The sequence below is a fragment of the Apodemus sylvaticus genome, chromosome 1 (assembly GCF_947179515.1).
Source record: "Apodemus sylvaticus chromosome 1, mApoSyl1.1, whole genome shotgun sequence".
Lineage (NCBI taxonomy): Eukaryota > Metazoa > Chordata > Mammalia > Rodentia > Muridae > Apodemus > Apodemus sylvaticus.
In genome coordinates this window covers 141,491,472-141,507,989 of record NC_067472.1, presented here as the reverse complement: position 1 = coordinate 141,507,989, position 16,518 = coordinate 141,491,472, and the positions used below count along the sequence as shown (strand labels likewise).

Here is a 16,518-nt window from a genome sequence, read left to right as displayed (position 1 = left end):
GTCATTTAGCAATGTCAGCAGCCCTGCTATTAGGAAGCCACTTTGGACCTTATGCTATGTACAGTTACAACATCGTTGAGAGCAGCTGGGCCCCTCAGTGCTCTGAGTCTGGGAGAGGCTAGAGGCTCTCTATGAGCTGGATTCCAACAAGCAGCCAATCCTTTATTAGAGTCATGTATAAGGAATGTACAAGGAACACCCCCCCAAAAAACAAAAAAACAATAAAAAGTTTAAAAACAAACAAACAAACAAAACCACCACTAGCCAGCAGTGATCCCAGGAGGAAGAAGAGGAGCTTACTGCTCCGCTCCAGCATTCACACAAACACTGTGGTCAGGATGCTTCCGGGCATGGAGCTGTTAGACACTCACTCTCCTGTGCTCCTGACAGGGTGAGCTGGGCTGAGAGCCATGGTGGCCTTAGAAATGAGCAAACATTGTCAAGTGAGGGGAACTTACAGAAAGCTCTTCTGCCCCCTACCCCTTCTGAGCCTCTGCTTGCTGGGGTCTCTACTTTCTGTGGACCTGTGGCCACCTCACTGTGACTCAGCCAGCACTTCCTGAGCCTCTGCCCTGCACTGGATCCCAGGCCCACCCATGGAGATGCAATGGTAGGCCTTTCCTTGTGCCTTCAGGGCCTCCTGACCAGCACGAAGATATGCTAAGCCCCAAGAGCAGAATAAAGGATAAATGCTACTGTGCAAACCCCTGTCTTGGGAAGTCCTGGATGAGGTGCCGGTGGAAGATCATACATTTGGGCAGAGTCCTTGGCAGAGTTCATCCACTCATATGACCCTGTTTGACCCTCACAGCCATCGGCCCCAGGTTCCTAGATGCAGAAATTGAGGCTCATGTTGGTTTCTAGCCTGTCTGCAGCTTTCCTTGGGGTTCCATGTCTCCCCACTTCTAAGGATGGAGAGGACAGTGATAATGGGGATCCTCTGCCCTCAGAGGAGAGACTTAGAGCCACCAACCTCTGAGGATCTTGCAGATCAGCAGGTGCTAACTGTGGTTTCAGGCTTCCTGACTGGAAAGACCCACCCTGAATTGGGGTGTCAGGTTACACATTCAGAGTTAGGGGAGTCTCTGGAAGCCAAGCCAAGCTGAAGGAGGAGGGTATGCGTGAGTGCTTGCCTCTAAGTTTTCCTTCCACGGCAGAGTTAGCACGAGGACTGTCATTACTGTCCAGACCAGCTCTTTCAGGTTTCAACAGCTGTCCCAGTTTATTCTGTTCCTGACAAGTCTGAAGGGAAACCTGTCAGGAGAGCCTTTGAGGGACTTCTGACATTCACCAGCCTTCCAGACACAGAGAAAGTGGAGCTACTGTCAGGGATCCTACGCCATCTTTACCATCCAGAACCTGCTTCCTGCTGCCCTGGGAGTTCCTTCCCGCCTCAGTCTACCCAGAAGCAGTACAGGCAGGGCAGCCTGAGCTGAACTCCTCTACTCCAAATAAGTTCCCACAGGATACCATGTCTCTCAGAAGATTTTTAAAAATAATGAGTCCTGAAAGCAGCCCATTAGGATGTCGTGTTGGTTACAGCTAGTTACAGCTGCTTAGAAGAGTTCTTTCCTGCCAGGGCGGTGCCCCAGGGTAGGGCCACTGAACAGCAATGGACTGACTCCTCCCTGCTGGAGTGGTCTTTATGCTAAAGACTTACACCCTGCCTCTAAAAGATGGCATCTGGTTTTCTACAGATGCATTTATTGAGTACCTACTGTGCGCTAAGCATGTTAGGCTACTGTTTATTAGCTGTCAGTGTGGGAACTAACTAGAACATCCCTAAGCCCAGTTCACTGTACACAGTAGGCGGGTCCTGCTGCAATGGCTATTACAATTACTGTTTTTTGAAAGATACCAAGCAATACTGTTGCTGTACAGTGTCACAAGGGGGTCTCGTAACCTGTTTCCTCCTGTTTGCCTAAAACTCTCTACCCAGAGAGAAATCCCTTTTTCCTAGACCCTTTGTAATTTCCTTTAAAAGTCTATGAGAAAAATCCACACTTCATCTCCCTTTTTTGTCTTGTGGGTCTGCATCCTGACTTCTGCTGTTGTGGTGGGGTGTTTTGGGTTTCTTGTTTTGTTTTTTGATTATGCTGCGGGGGGAGGATGAAAGCCAGGTTGTCCTCCTGCATGCTAAGCAAATGCTCTACCACTGTACCACCATGGCTCCAGTCCATAAAATCGTCATTTCGCTATCGTGACAGCACTTCTGCCAGTGGCATCTCTGATCCCGGCCCTTCCTGCCCCACTGACAGTGTTCCCTGAGGCAGCATACAATGTGTTTTATAGCTGCTTGTTCCAGAAGGAACAGGAAGAGAACTGTCCTTCCCCAGCAGTCCTGAGGATGAGCATTCCTTCAGGGATTTATGGCTGCTTTACTTCTGTCTCGGTTTAGGGGAGCCACATTAACTGCTGATGAAATGAGCTACTTTAAAAGGGGGGTCGGAGGGGGACAGCCTGGAGAGAGCGTCAAACAAGACCAGATCTGTTTTTATAGATGTGTTTGCTTAGATTGTAAAAGCCTGAAAAAAATGGCTTTCTGAGCAAGGCTGGAGGCAGAACTCGATGCTATCAGGAGTGCCTGTCATCTCTTCCGTGTTTAATTAAGTCTAGGGCCTCAGGGGAGGTCACAAGAATGGAATTCACAGGAGTCTCTGTTCTCCTGTAACTTGAGCCTGGGGTCCCAGAAAGGTGCCAGGCAGAAACAGCTCCTTCTCTGCCAGAGCCCCTAATTGTGCTCCTGGATATCTGGCTGAGGGGTCAACCAGGAGCTAGAGCCTACTGACAGCTACAGCTCAAGGGACCAAGGGAAGATGGCCACCTCCGGGTGTACCTGCTGCGCGGCCTGCAGGCCAGCTGCTTTGTCCTTGGTCCTGCCTTTGCAGCTAAAAATAATGGCAGTTCTAAAGTTTGTTGAGACCTCTAATATCCCAGACTCCTGCAGGGTCCCAGCAGGCCCATTTCCCACCAGCCACTCCCTGATAAGATAAACATCTGCCCCATAGACTCCCTGCAGAGAGATAAGCTATGTGGCTCTTTAGGGGACAGGTTCAAATCAAAATACAGTCAGTGTAGGTCATCAGTGGGAATTCTCCATTCTTATTTATTTCCTGAGAAGTCTTTAGTACAGAATACCTGGGGGAAGTTAACCCCAGAAACAATATAGAACTTCCACAGTAAAATTCTCAATGCTTTCTTCCAAACCTCCATATCAGAACACACTCCTGTGGACAAAAATGATGTGATTATATCCTACTCCTCCTCTCAAACACGGGACAGCATCACCAGAGAGGCAGACTCCGGGTGAACCAGTGATGGATAAACAAATGTCTCAATGTTCACAAAAGTTTTTGCAGGTGATCTGAGGCAGAGGAAGGCCCTCGAGCACCATTGGCTGTGGGGACAGTGCCCTCTAGGACTCCAGGTAAAATCTGACAAAACTCAAGTAAAGTCCTTCCCGAGGGCAGGCTTTGCAGGGCCCCCTCCACCACAAGGGAGCCCAGCTCAGGTCTGCCTCGTAGGAGCAGATGTCCTTGTCCAAGAACTTCAGAGACATCATTCACCGCAGGCTTCCCAAAGCTCTTGCGTCTTTTTATAGACTGGGAAACTGAAAGCCATCAAATGTGCTAAGAAAGATGCTGAGTGTTAGAACTGTGTGATCCCTGACCACCCATCGGATCTCCATTCCGTACCGCCTCTGATTCCGCCTGGGGAACAAGGCAGCTGACCTGACCAACTTTCCTCTGTCAAGCTCAGGGCCTGCATCAGCCTCAGAATGTCCTTGTCAAATGTATCTGCACACTGTGGGTGGGTGGATGTGAGTGGTCCAAGCCTTGTTCTGAGGAGAAACGCATGCTCACGCTGCTGTGGTTAGTACAGGTACCCCTCCCTGTCTTCTAAAAACAGGCCCATCCACGTGAACTCAACACAAACCTAAGATTGGCTGTACAGCAATCACAATTCTGCTTGGCCCAGGAGCAGAGTGCTTTCATAATTATGTGACCAGTTTTACCTGAATATCTATTATAGCAATATTGCCCTATGAACAAGTCACATGACTATGTGTGGGCACATACATGCGTCTGTGTGCGCTCTCTCAGGCACACATATCATAGCATGCACGTGGAGGTAAGAGGAAACTCGGGGAGATGAGTTGTCTCCTAGATGTGGGTCCTAGGGACCTAACTTGATTATTTGAACTTGTGTATTAGGCATCTGGGCTTCGCTATTTGCTTTCTATAGAGTTTTTAAACTGGGCCTTATGAGCTCAACACTGAATCAGAGAGCAATCCTGTGCACTGCAGTGCGGTATTTGCATTGTCTGAGCCACCATCTCCCCTGAGATGACTGGGCTGTTTGTCAGGGCTCACATAGTCACTGCTGGCTAGGACGCTCCACCTTCATGAATATTCGCATTTGCTGGTCCGGCTTAGCTCTCTGATGGATTGACTTGTCACCTTATGGGATGTCTTCAAATTAGTGTGACATCGCATAGACATGGTGTCTTCCAGGGTATGGCTTTGCTCTGCTGTGAGTTGACTGCTCCGACTGGGCCACTGACCTGTCGCTGACCTTATTCAAATGGACTCTGCAGGGACTATTACTTTTCTAAGAGATCTTTATACATTTTTAGACCATCCGTCTTCCTTGCATTTATGAGATCCTGTCTCTAGGAGTAGAGAGCTAAATGCTTTGCCTCTTTCATTTTTAAACCTGTGCCTGTCTTCATAAGACCTACAATGAACCTTGGTATCGGTCACACAGATGAGTGGCCTTTTCCCAAATAGCACTTTGGCTACAAAATATGGGAAGGCATTGCCTCCTTGAAGCCCCTGAACTCAGAGAAGTTTGATCTTACGAAAACATTAAGCGTGATTTTGACGGGAGGCTGTCATGGCCTCGTCTGAGCACACCTGTCAGCTATACATAAATTCAGCAGTACAAGCTGCAGCCGGCTGTCGTTCCAGCTTAATTAGGCTTAGCTGGGTATAAATCCGTGATGGATTCATAGGAAGAGGCCTTTGCTTTTTCTACATGGCATAGAAACTCCGATTAAGTCGTGGGCTCACAATTTTGGATACCTAGTGCGTCCTCCTGAAGAACTTGAAAATAAAAAAGGTGATGTCCATGGTCTCCCCTGATATATTTTTGCAGAGGTCAGGACATCAGGATTTTTTTTTTTTTCAAAGCTTACCAGGTTAGCCCTGCAGCCAATCCTAGCTTCTTACAAGATAACTCTAAAACATACATTACTCTACCCCATGTTCAAGGGCTCCCTGTCAGTAGGAATCTCCTTATACGACCTCAGCACCCCTCAGACATCCATGTACCCTGGTACTCCTGAGGTTAAGGCTAGCACCTAGAAATCTGCATTGGGGATGTAGGATGAATTCCCCCAGGCCACAAGAAACCTCTGGTGGGTGTGTCTGGGATACAGAACTGGGCATGAAGCCAGGAGTAGGGCTAGCCTTGCATGCCAGGGAGAGAGTCTGAGCTGGTTTGAACATGCTGTGGCGGCCCAGTGGGGAGCTGCCTGTACTTTACCACATGTTCTGTGATTTGAAGATTGGTGATCCTTCCAAGCAGCATTCCCTTGAATGTTTATACTTGAAAGTGCAAACACCAGCATGACCCTGCTTGTTAGACAGGAATGCAAAGCGCCCCAGCTCCCAGCAGCCCCTCTGAACAGGAGCTGCCAGTGCCCATGTGGGCAAAATGGTGCCACCCATGCCTCTATGAGCCTATGACTCCCATAACCTCCCAGAAAGGCCCTCCTCCTACTATTCCAGGGGTACTCCGGGAAACACTGATCAGGATAGCACCTGGCTTTCTCTGCACACGCAGCAGTCTGAGAGAGTTCCTTTTTTCCCTTACCCTGGGCGTCGTTATGAACTCCAGCTGGGCTACTCTGCAGCCTGGGCGATATTAAAGTTTTGCAGAGTGTTCTCAGTACCCCATAAATCAGAGAAGTGGGGGCTCTGGGGACACCAGATGAACAAGGTATGCACGTGGCTGTGGTTCTTTACTTGGGAGGAAACCAACTTAGTGGAGAAATGATTCCAAGAGTCCTGGAGAGAGTTAGAACCAAGGGGCCAGGTTTGAGGAGAGGACCAAACTACCTTGGGAAATAGAGTCGTGTGCACTAAACATGAAGGACTCAGAAAAGCACCGTTAGGGAAATTGGTCCTTGTGTAACATGGAGGGCGTGCTCATAAACCATACAGCGCCAAGGGCACACTGCGACATGGACTCCCCTTGCAGCCACAAGATGCTGCAAACACAAGGTATTGACAATAACTCTTTCCTAGGTAGGACTGTACTCTAAATGTCGTGTGTGGTAGATACAGCCAGAGACATTGTTTATCGTTATCAAATATCTCCCCTTGATCATAGTTCTGTGCTGTGTTTTTAAAGACTGGTAGAGCAGTTGTGTTTACAAAAGTGTCACCAAAACATGGGGCTGATATCCCCTGGTTTGCAGAGAGCAATCTTGGTTGGCATCCTCACTTAGATGGTCTGTGTGTTCTTATAAAGACACTAATCTCATCTGAGTGGCCTGTCCTCAGACCTTACCTAATCACTTCTGTGTCAGTGACATCACTGGGACAAAAGACCTGACCAAAGCAACGTCACGTTTCAGGTTTCAGGTGGGAAAGTCAATGACAGGAGTTAAAGGTAGCTGGTCACACGGTACCCACAGTCAGGAAACAGGAAGCAATGAACGCCGGTGCTCAGCACACTCAGTCCAGGACCGCAGCCCAACCTAGACGTTATTGCCTCCCCGAGATGCCCAAAGATGTGTTACCATGGTGATTCTAAATCCCATCAAGTTGGCAATCCAGATTAACCAAGGCCTCGACTACCTCTATCAGGCACTGAGGGGTTAGGGATTCTGTATGTGCTTCGGCTAGGATTAAGCAAGTCGTCCTGAAGCATTCTCCCAGCAGGTGCTAAGCATCATTGACAGGCAGATAGCGCAGGCCGGTGGGAAAGACATGCCCCGGAGCCACAGACCCTCATAGACCATGCCGCCCCTGTCTCTGGCAGTGCTCATCCACCTGCGGGAAGGGGCTCCAGTCGCGAGTGGTCCAGTGCATGCACAAGGTCACCGGACGCCATGGCAATGACTGCCCCAGCCTCTCAAAGCCAGCAGCCTACAGGCAGTGCCACCAGGAAGTCTGCAATGAGAAGATCAACGTGAACACCATCACCTCCCCTCGCCTTGGTAAGTACCTCCCCGACCCCAGTCTCTACGTGGAACTGTTCCCCTGTGGTAAACCAGAAAGCCATCTTCTTTGAGCAAGCTAAAGGGGCTGACATTTGCTAGGGCTGAAGAAGGTTCAGAGGTGTTTGACCATCCCCCTCACCCTTCTTCCAACACAGGTAGATAACCTCAATCCTGCACCAGGGTGTGCGCTGGGTGAAGAGCCGTGCTTCTTTCTAGAAAGATCCTCCAGGATATCTCCATGGGCTCCTCTGTGCCATGATGGGTCTGCACACAGACAGGGTGGAAAGGTTACTGTTGTGATCGTAGAAAGAAAAAGCAGTGTAAGAATATATGTTCTATGAGCATGTGGGGGAAGGGTGTGCCTCAGCGGGCCCATGCCGAGGCATCCCTTCCCCCTGAGGGGCCAGACACACGATGATATAGTATAGAACAGTTTATGCAAGGCATGGGGAGGGGAGTTAAGAGGGTAGAAGAGGCAGAGAAAGGCAGAGAGGAGAGAGGAGAGAAGTAGAGGCCAGCCATGAGCACATGGAGAGGGAGGGAAGGGAAGGGGGAAGGGAGGAGGCCAGGAGGGCAAGAGAGGCAAGAGGAAGAGAGCAAGAGAGAGAGGAGTGGCAACAGCCCCTTTTATAGTGGGCCGGACCTACCTGGCAACAGCCAGGTAACTGTGGGGTGGAGCTTGGACAGAACCCTAACAGTTACATTTCTTTGTAAGCACTTTGACTGTTGGTGCTCAGAAAAGGACGGCTTATGTATCCACAGTCTAGCCAGTGACTGGGATAAACTGAGGAACATGTAATGAGTTGATGAATACCTGTCCACAGAAAGTTAAGGAAGGGGTTATTCTGGCTATGCTTTAAGGGTACACACCATATCGTGGGGAAGTCATGGTGAACTGTCAGTGAAACCAATAACTGTGCTGTTAGGCACAGAGAGGCAGAGAGACGGGTGCTGGGTCTCAGCTTGCTTTCTCCTTTTTATTCGTGTCAGGCCCCCAGGCATGGAATGGTACCACCCACATTCAGGATGAGTCTTCCAACCTCAGTTAACCCAGCTAGATACTCCCTGATGGATCCGCCGAGAGGCTTGCCTCCTAAGCAAACCAGGCTCCTGTTAGGTTAACAACATTCACCACCATACTATATGCTACATACTACATACCATGCTACAGGGAGCTCCGAGCCTGCCAGGAAGGGCTCTAAGCAGCTTCCATCTGAGTCTGGGGAGCTGCTGAGCCTAGAGAGGTTACATCCACATCTGTGGCCAGCATAAGTCTGCTTGGTATCTTTTCAGGGACCTCCTAAGTGCAGGGCGTTCTAGCTAAAGGACTAAGACCCTGAAGGAAACTCGAGGCTCATGTTTATCCTTCTGCTTGGTGCTTTGGTGGATCCTTTTTTAAATAGCCTCTGTTCCACATCACCATGTTTTTATAAATGCCGACAGAAGCTGTACCGTCCGTCCATCACAGAGCAGCTCCTCCAGGCTCAGGAGCCAGTCGTCTAGTGTCTCTTACTCTGGAGAGGCAGCAGGAGTCTCAGACAGGGGACTGGGCTGACTGCAGAGATAGATCCGTAGGAGGAAAATACCATTCATATAGCCCTCGAGTGCCATAACCTTGTGCGAGGCTAATGTGTGCTGAAGGTAATGGCTCACTTCTGGGTATCCAGCCATGACGCTATACCTGTGCTCTTCCCACTGTCCCCTTAGCCGCTCTGACCTACAAATGCACACGGGACCAGTGGACGGTGTACTGCCGGGTCATCCGAGAGAAGAACCTCTGCCAGGACATGCGATGGTACCAGCGCTGCTGCCAGACCTGTAGAGACTTCTACGCAAATAAGATGCGCCAGCCGCCCTCTCCACCAAGCTCCTGACGACAGCGGAGTGCTTACTCGGTGCTCTGACTGGAGGTCTGAGGCATGGCAGTTAGTGAGTGGAGAGCCCTCGCCCTACCCAAAAGCACACCAGCCCTGCAGCCAGGACCCCCGCCCCAAGCACTCCTCTGCTCCCACAATAAGGCCACCTCAAGAATCCAGTTGCCTAGAGCTAGAGAGTGGATTGACATTACCTTAGTCCTTTGAACCTAATATATTGTTAACAGCCACTGGATGGCTTTCTAAGGAAAAACTACACAAGAGTCATAAAATAATTTTAATTTTCAAGCTCCTATGTACCTCAAAGGGGGACACCTCTGGCAGATAAAAATTACACACACACACACACACAGAGAGAGAGAGAGAGAGAGAGAGAGAGAGAGAGAGAGAGAGAGAGAGAGAATTTAGAGCTTCTGTTCTAGTTTTCTGTTGACATTTGAATTCCTCAAGTTTGATGTAGCTTTGTGGAAATGAGATACCACATTAGAAAAGGCTCTGTCCTGAAAGTCAGCAAAGCTCTGATCAACCAGCCTCTGCTAATGGCTTCTCTGGAAGAGGGATGAGCTGCCTTCCTACAAACAAGAATCAAGACTTGGCCTCTGCCCATCTCAAAAACATAGTCTCAAAAATCCTTAGAAACTGCCTTAGAAATCTTGCCCACCTGAGAGTTTAAGTCCAAGTAGACCAACAAGAAACTCCAGTGTCGCATGGCTCTGTACACCGCCTGTGTGGGAGAACATTCCCAAAGAGCTGGGTTTGGGAAGGTATCTGCTTTTCAGAGCTCAGCTGTGGTATCCTGCAGGGAGACAGGAGACCTCTCTTCAAGGTGCTATGAAAAGGGGCGTGCACCTGGTCCATGGGCTGCTTCCTGATGTAAAGGTGTCCTCAGCTTTCTCAGGGGTGTGACAGCCCTGCCTCCAGGTACATCCACCCTGGCCTGCACTCTGTAAGACTCTGTACCTTGTGTACATGTTACAACTTGACAAAGGAGTTTGCCATTGACACTGGCCTTTCCTCTGAGGTTTGGATGACATATTGGACATCTGAGGACACATGTCAGTCCTGGGTTCTGCAGCCTAAGGCTTGACTTCAGTATCCAGACACAAGGAAGATGTGCCAGGACTTGTGGAGGAACACCGCGTGGCCGAAATGGCTGTGTGTCCGTCAAGCCTTCGTTGCTTATAGCTGTAGTCGTTGACCCATCTGGGCATGGCATGGAAAGATGGAGAAGATCCTCTCTTCCATCCCCATGCCATCATCCTCACCACAGAACTCTCCCATCTCCAGAAGGTCAGAGAAGTGCCAGACTGGACTCTCCTAGAGCAGGCCAGCGGATAGACTCGCAGCTGCCCGGGAGGCTGGCTCTGCTCCGCCTCTTAAGGGTTTTCGTGGGTGCTTACAAACTACCTTGAGAGACCCATCTTTGTGAGACGGAAGCTCTCACTTGGGCCAGTTTCCTGGGGATCATCTCCAAGTGCTTCTTGATGTATTACTGGTGCTGTTTTGACTTTTGTTTGGGGTTTGTCCTGTTTTGGTTTTTACTAGCCCAGCACAGAGAGGTGGTCGGGGTGGCAGGAAATTTGCTTGGTTCTACTTGAACTGAGAAAGGAATGCTGAGAAGATTCCTTAGGTGCTCTGAGAGTGTGAGGATGAAATAACCCACTGGTTGTCACCCCAGTGCCTTGCTTAACACTGCCCCGCCCCCAGCTCAGGCCTGGTCACCAGCACACTCTCCAGGCTATTTTGAAAACCCACAAATTCTAGGGAGCTTCAGAGGCGGAGGGGAAGGTGCTGTCCGTGTTCCCTCTGCCCAACAGCTTCTGTTAGTTTACCCAAAGGCATTCGTATTTTGGAGCCAGAGATTAATGAGAACACCAGCATAATTGGCTCAGGAGGCCATGCAATTTTCCTTGTGGATCTGCAGAGGCCCACCTAGGCAGAGAAAGTCCCCATGGGTGTGCACTGTCCCTGGTGCCTCGAAGCCCCACCCCCCAGCCATCTGTCACCTGAAGGAGCCTCACACCATAAACCTTAAGCCCGTCACACATGCGCTTTCTGAGCAGATGCTGGCGTCACTTTGAACTCCACCACGATTTCACCCTGCCATGGAAGCTCTGGGGTCACAAAGGTGATGTCCCTGGGTTAAACCCACACTTGTCACTCCAGTACTGTAACCGCATATGTGTCCCTAGCGTCTCTCAGTCTTATGGTGCTATTCACACTGGTGCAAGACAAACCACTCGCCGTTGTCTGTGGCTTGATAGATCAGAACACAGAAAAGGAGCCGTGGTGGCGACCTCAAATCCTCTGCTCTTTTGCCCATTTTAAGAGTCAAATGTATATAGTTCCCACTAGTTAACTTACACTCAGTACTGTATCTGTGGGTTCTGTTTTGTGTTGTCTTACTTTGCTGTGCTGGTTATGAAAGAACACAGACTAGACAACAAACGTCGGATGCCATTAGACATGAAAAACTCATTATTTTGATGGGAGCAAGTTGAACGTGTGTAATAAAAATGTTTTTCCATAACAGTGTTAAGATCTCTGGATAGAAAGTCAAAGACACAAGCTGGTCCCCAGGGGCTGATGGAGGGGCTGCTGTCCTTCCCTGCTGCAGCAGTAGCCTGGTGCTTCTGTCACGTGGTTTTAGGGAAGAGATCACCAGCTAGTAAATGCAGTGCTGGCGGAGGCCTGCGTCTCCCCAAGGGAATGCTAATAATAAATTCTTCAGTCTCTGGCCTTTCCCCTGCCTGGGGATGCCAAGGTCTGGCAGTGCCAGTGAGGAACAACTCCCTCACTAGACTGCTGAATGGCAGGACTGCAGGCATCCCTAGAGCATAAGGCCTTGCCACACCATACCTGTTCACTTCCCTAACAACCTGGGGACAGGGACAGCACCTGCACTCACTGTCTTTATGACTGCCACATGGAGCCCATCTGGGCCTGCTTGGAGCAAGTATGTCATAGCTGGGCGGCGGGAAAGAGATTCCCTTTGAGTGGGGAGAAAGACACACACACACACACACACACACCTGCTGCACTCACTAAGGTCAAAAAGCATTCAAAATTTACCAAATAAAGACAATTTTTTTCCAGAAAAACTTTCAAAGTCCCACCACCACCACCCACCCACCCGTTTTTATGTCTACCAATCCAGTTTTTATTGCTATTGTAAATGCCTGAGGCAGGTAACTTTATAAAGAAAGCTTTAGGTTGGCCCACGGTTCAGAGGATCCAAGGTTCTGAGGTGAAGAGGTTCCGATACCGGCTTTGCTACTGGCTGGCTCCCAAGGCAGCACAGAGCGTCACCTGCTGAAACTCAAAGTGTGCTTGTGTGTTTCCTCTAGCCTCGTTCCCTCTTCTTCTGAAGCTGCCAGGATGTAGTGAGGGTGGCTTTGCCCCATGACCTTATCTAATCCTGATCACCTCTCAAAGGCTCTAATGCCCAGGACACCACAGTCAGACTAAATTCTTACCTCTTAAAACCATTACCATTGTAACTTGTAGATTGGACTTAACTTCTGCACGAGTCCAGGGACCAACCGTTTTCACACCGCAGATCCAGGAAATCTATAGTTAGTGTTCACGCTCAGAACCGTCCCCCCCACCCCCCAGCACTTGGGGAAACTGTCTCCTTCCTCAGAGCCTTCTGGTGGGAGAGGGAGGCAGAAATGTAATGATGGGTAGGGTAGCCTCAGTGTTATCAGGTTTGTTGGATGAAGGTGCGCCATTGGTACAGAACACAGAAAACCGGAAGGCCTCGCGGGGTCCCACAGTCCTGCTGTGCAGACCAGCCTAGAGACCACACACTAGCAAATGCACAAGCTACGGGAACTTCGAGGAAGAAGTGAGGACTGTTGGGGAGCTGGTTGAGCTTTCAGACCTGAGGCTGTGGTGCTCACTCGCTCGCTCCCTCCTCCTCTCCCTCACTCATTCTGCCCGAGACACCAAAAGCCCTCTTCCCCACCCACACCAGGCACAAATCTGTCTGCCTCTGTGTCCACTTCAGTCTGAGAGTGAGGCAGTGTTCAGTGTCCTCCAAGGCTACACCTCACTAAGTTCTCCCCTCTGCTCTTGTCTCCTTACAGCCCTGTGCCTGCTCCCTGGTTTTCATGCCCTCTTCTGCCCTGATGTTGGTTTTGATGGGTTTCCAATGACTTTCCAGTGTCAGCTTGCTTAGACAACTATAGACCTCTCCAGCTCCCAGCAGCACCCCCTTTACTAGCTTCTGTAGCACCCCATTCCTGACCTTCCCATTAGTTCTCTCAGTGATGAGGTAGCTTAGGCTCACCCACCTTTCACCAAGACCCAAGGCTTTAAAAACTTACAGTGTCTCTCCCAAATGAGCCTCCTTAGTCCTAGAAACTCCAGAACTCACACACGACTCCCCAAAGATGTGGTTAGTCTCACAGGAAGCTCCAGGCCTGTGGTGTGCCAGTGCCAGAAGGAAGAAAATCATTTTCGTCCACCGTGTTGTTACAGGGTTCCACTGATCGGCAGGTACCCACCCACATTCTGAAGACAGTCGTCTGCTCCATTGTCTGATTCTGATGTCTGTGTGAAACATTCAGATCCACCCAGACATGCCTTACCAGCCAGCAAGGCATCTTCTGGCCAGGTAGAGTGACCTAATATCAGTCACGGCACACACATCGTGACATGTGACACTCACTGTCGTTCTGACCCTGGAGTCTCATCCAATCTCCAAATCTGGTTCAGACTCTAGCTCCAAGATGGAATCATCTCAGGCACGTGCAGATGTGGCTCCTTCCTCCTCAGTGGTCCCAGGTACATGTCTTAAGCAGTTTCTCTGTATCTATGAATACCCAAGAGAAAGAGGTACAGGCAAAGTGATGGATGCTACATCAGTAGGGAGAGAGCTGCGCTCCACAGTCCCTGCATAGCAGCTCTGAGATTTGCTCTGCGCATGCGTTGTCAGCTCCACTAGGCTTAGTCCTGCTCCTGAAGCATGGATTCTGCATGGGCGCCCTAGTGCCCAGAGGACTCCCCCTGGACACGAACCAGGCCCCCTTCCTTGCTCATGCTAGGCAAGCACTCTACCTACCACTGAGCAGCATCCCCAGCCCAAGGCTCTTCTGTTTAAAACTTCAGGATAGAGAGCCCTTGAACTCACTCTAACCCAGGCAGAGCTTGATTTTGTAATCCACCCCCTCTGCCTCAGACTCCTGAGGAGCCAGGATTACAGAAGCCTATGTCACTACTTGTAGCTTTGTTGATCATCCTTGACATTGGAAGCAGGACATGGCATGGTGTGGAACTCTGTCCCAAAGTGTCTGAGGCCTCTGCTTGACTGATACTGGGATGTCTGGCCCCGCCTGGCTCCTTTTCTGCTCTGGGGGGAGGGGCACGTGTTTCTTGCTGTAGCCTCCTGGCAGGCCTGCTGCTTCTTGGCCATCTGTGGTTATCCCCGTTTCGTGGATGTGATGGGTTGGTATGATTCTGCAGACTATCATACCAGAGCAGAGCAGAGTGGGAAAGCTAAACAAAGGAGGGTTGCATATCAGATATCCTGCATATCATAATGGTAGCAAAATTAGTTACGAAGTAGCTACAGAAACCCTTTTATGGTTGGGGTCACCATGACAGGAACTGTATTAGAGGGTCACAGCATTAGGAAGGTTGAGGACTGTTGTGATTATAAAAAGATAAAGGGGTATAAGGATATGTTCTATGAGGGTGTGGTGAGGTGTGGGGGAAGAGGTGCCTCAGCGGGCCCATGCTGAGGCATCCCTTCCCCCTGAGAGGCCAGTCACATGATAGTATAGTACAGAATAGTCTATTCGGGGCATGGGGAGGGAGTTGAAAGGGTAGTAGAGGCAGAGAAAGGCAGAGAGAGACAGAGAGTAGAGAAGTAGAAGCTGGTCATGACCATGTGGAGGAGGGGGAGGGGAAGGGAGAGAGAGAAAAGTCCCAGAGGGCCAGAGAGAAGCAAGCAGGAAACAGGAGTAAGAGAGGGAGGAGGGGCAAGCAGCCCCTTTTATAGTGGGCCAGGCCTACCTGGCTGTTGCCAGGTAACTGTGGGGTGGAGCTTAGATAGAATGCTAACAAGGACTAAGAGCTTAGAGTCTCTAGAACCAGTCTCCAAGGTGAATTCTTGTTGATTGGAGGTTCACTACCCTGAGTTCCACTGCCCCCCCCCCCAATACACATACCATGGTCTCCAGCAGAACATCATGACAGCCTGTGTGCACTACCAACAGATGGCACTAGTTTCTGTCTCCATATGTTTCTATCTAGTCTGCTCCTCTGTGTCTCTGCTATGTGGTGCAGAGTCACAGGCTCCTTGCTGTGGTCCTGCTGTAGCTTTCTGTCTTAGTCACCTTGAAATGGGTGACGTACAATACAACGCAGTGGGCATTGGGAAGCAAGGCCAAAGTTTCAAGTTCCCAGTGTCAGCTGAGGGGTCCTCTGCTCCACAGAGCGTGGCTTCTTGCTTCACATGAGAGAAGGGTAAATCCAGCTCTCTTAGACCTCTTAGTTACAGATCTGTGAACCTTGTTCCTGAACACCTCGCCTTCAGGGCTGAATCTCCTCCTAGAGGCCCCACCCCCTAATCCCACTAAGGATTCATTTTCAATACACGAAATTTGATGGAATGCAAACACATAGCATTTCATGACCCTCTGCACCTTTATCTCTGGTCCCTTTAAGACATTCTCCATATCACAGCCAGGGTACATTTGAAGGAGAGAAAATTGAAAGGAAATCATAAAGCAAAGTACAGATCATCCCCCTGCCTACCTTCCTCCACTAGCTTACCCTGGTCCTTCTCCTGCCTCCCTCTGCCCCCACCCTGTGCTTTCCCCACACACAGGCTCCACTGTGCCCTGCAATCCCCTCACTCTCTCCCTGCCTTTGAGCCTGTGTAGGTGTTGTCCCCACCATTTGCAATGTTCCCATCCACCCCTCCAGTGTTCCCCAGCCTTATCCGCCCGCATCTGGCACCGCAGTATGACCTTTCAGGTGGACACTCCCTAAGCAATCCCCCTAATGCGGCAGTTGTGTTTTATAAAAAGATAGGAGAGGCCAGGTGGTGGTGGCGCATGCCTGTAATCCCAGCACTCTGGGAGGCAGAAGCAGGCGGATTTCTGAGTTCGAGGCCAGCCTGGTCTACAGAGTGAGTTCCAGGACAGCCAGGGCTACACAGAGAAACCCTGTCTTGGAAAAAAAAAAAAAGATAGGAGAGACTAGAGATATGTTTGGTGGAGCAGTGATGTGGTGTGGGGGAAGAGGGTGCCTCTGCGGGCCCATGCTGAGGCACCCTTTCCCCATGAGGGACCAGCCATATGAAGACAACAATGACGAAGACGAAGATGGCTATGGCGGTATAGTATAGCATAGAGTTTATTCAGGGCTTGGGGAAAGGAGTAGAGGGAGTAAAGACAGAGAAAG

The 16,518-nt window shown here is 50.1% G+C and overlaps 1 protein-coding gene across 1 annotated transcript in view; it reads left to right on the top strand.

Annotated features, from left to right (window-relative positions):
* Adamts17 (ADAM metallopeptidase with thrombospondin type 1 motif 17) overlaps positions 1-11,635 on the top strand; it is a 312,892-nt gene extending 301,257 nt beyond the window's left edge. Inside the window, exons 22-23 of the mRNA XM_052161031.1 lie at positions 7,051-7,228; positions 8,939-11,635. Of these exons, the coding sequence (XP_052016991.1) occupies positions 7,051-7,228; positions 8,939-9,105 (345 nt within the window). The 3' untranslated portion in view covers positions 9,106-11,635. The remainder of the gene's footprint in view (positions 1-7,050; positions 7,229-8,938) is intronic.
* Positions 11,636-16,518: the final 4,883 nt, after the last annotated feature.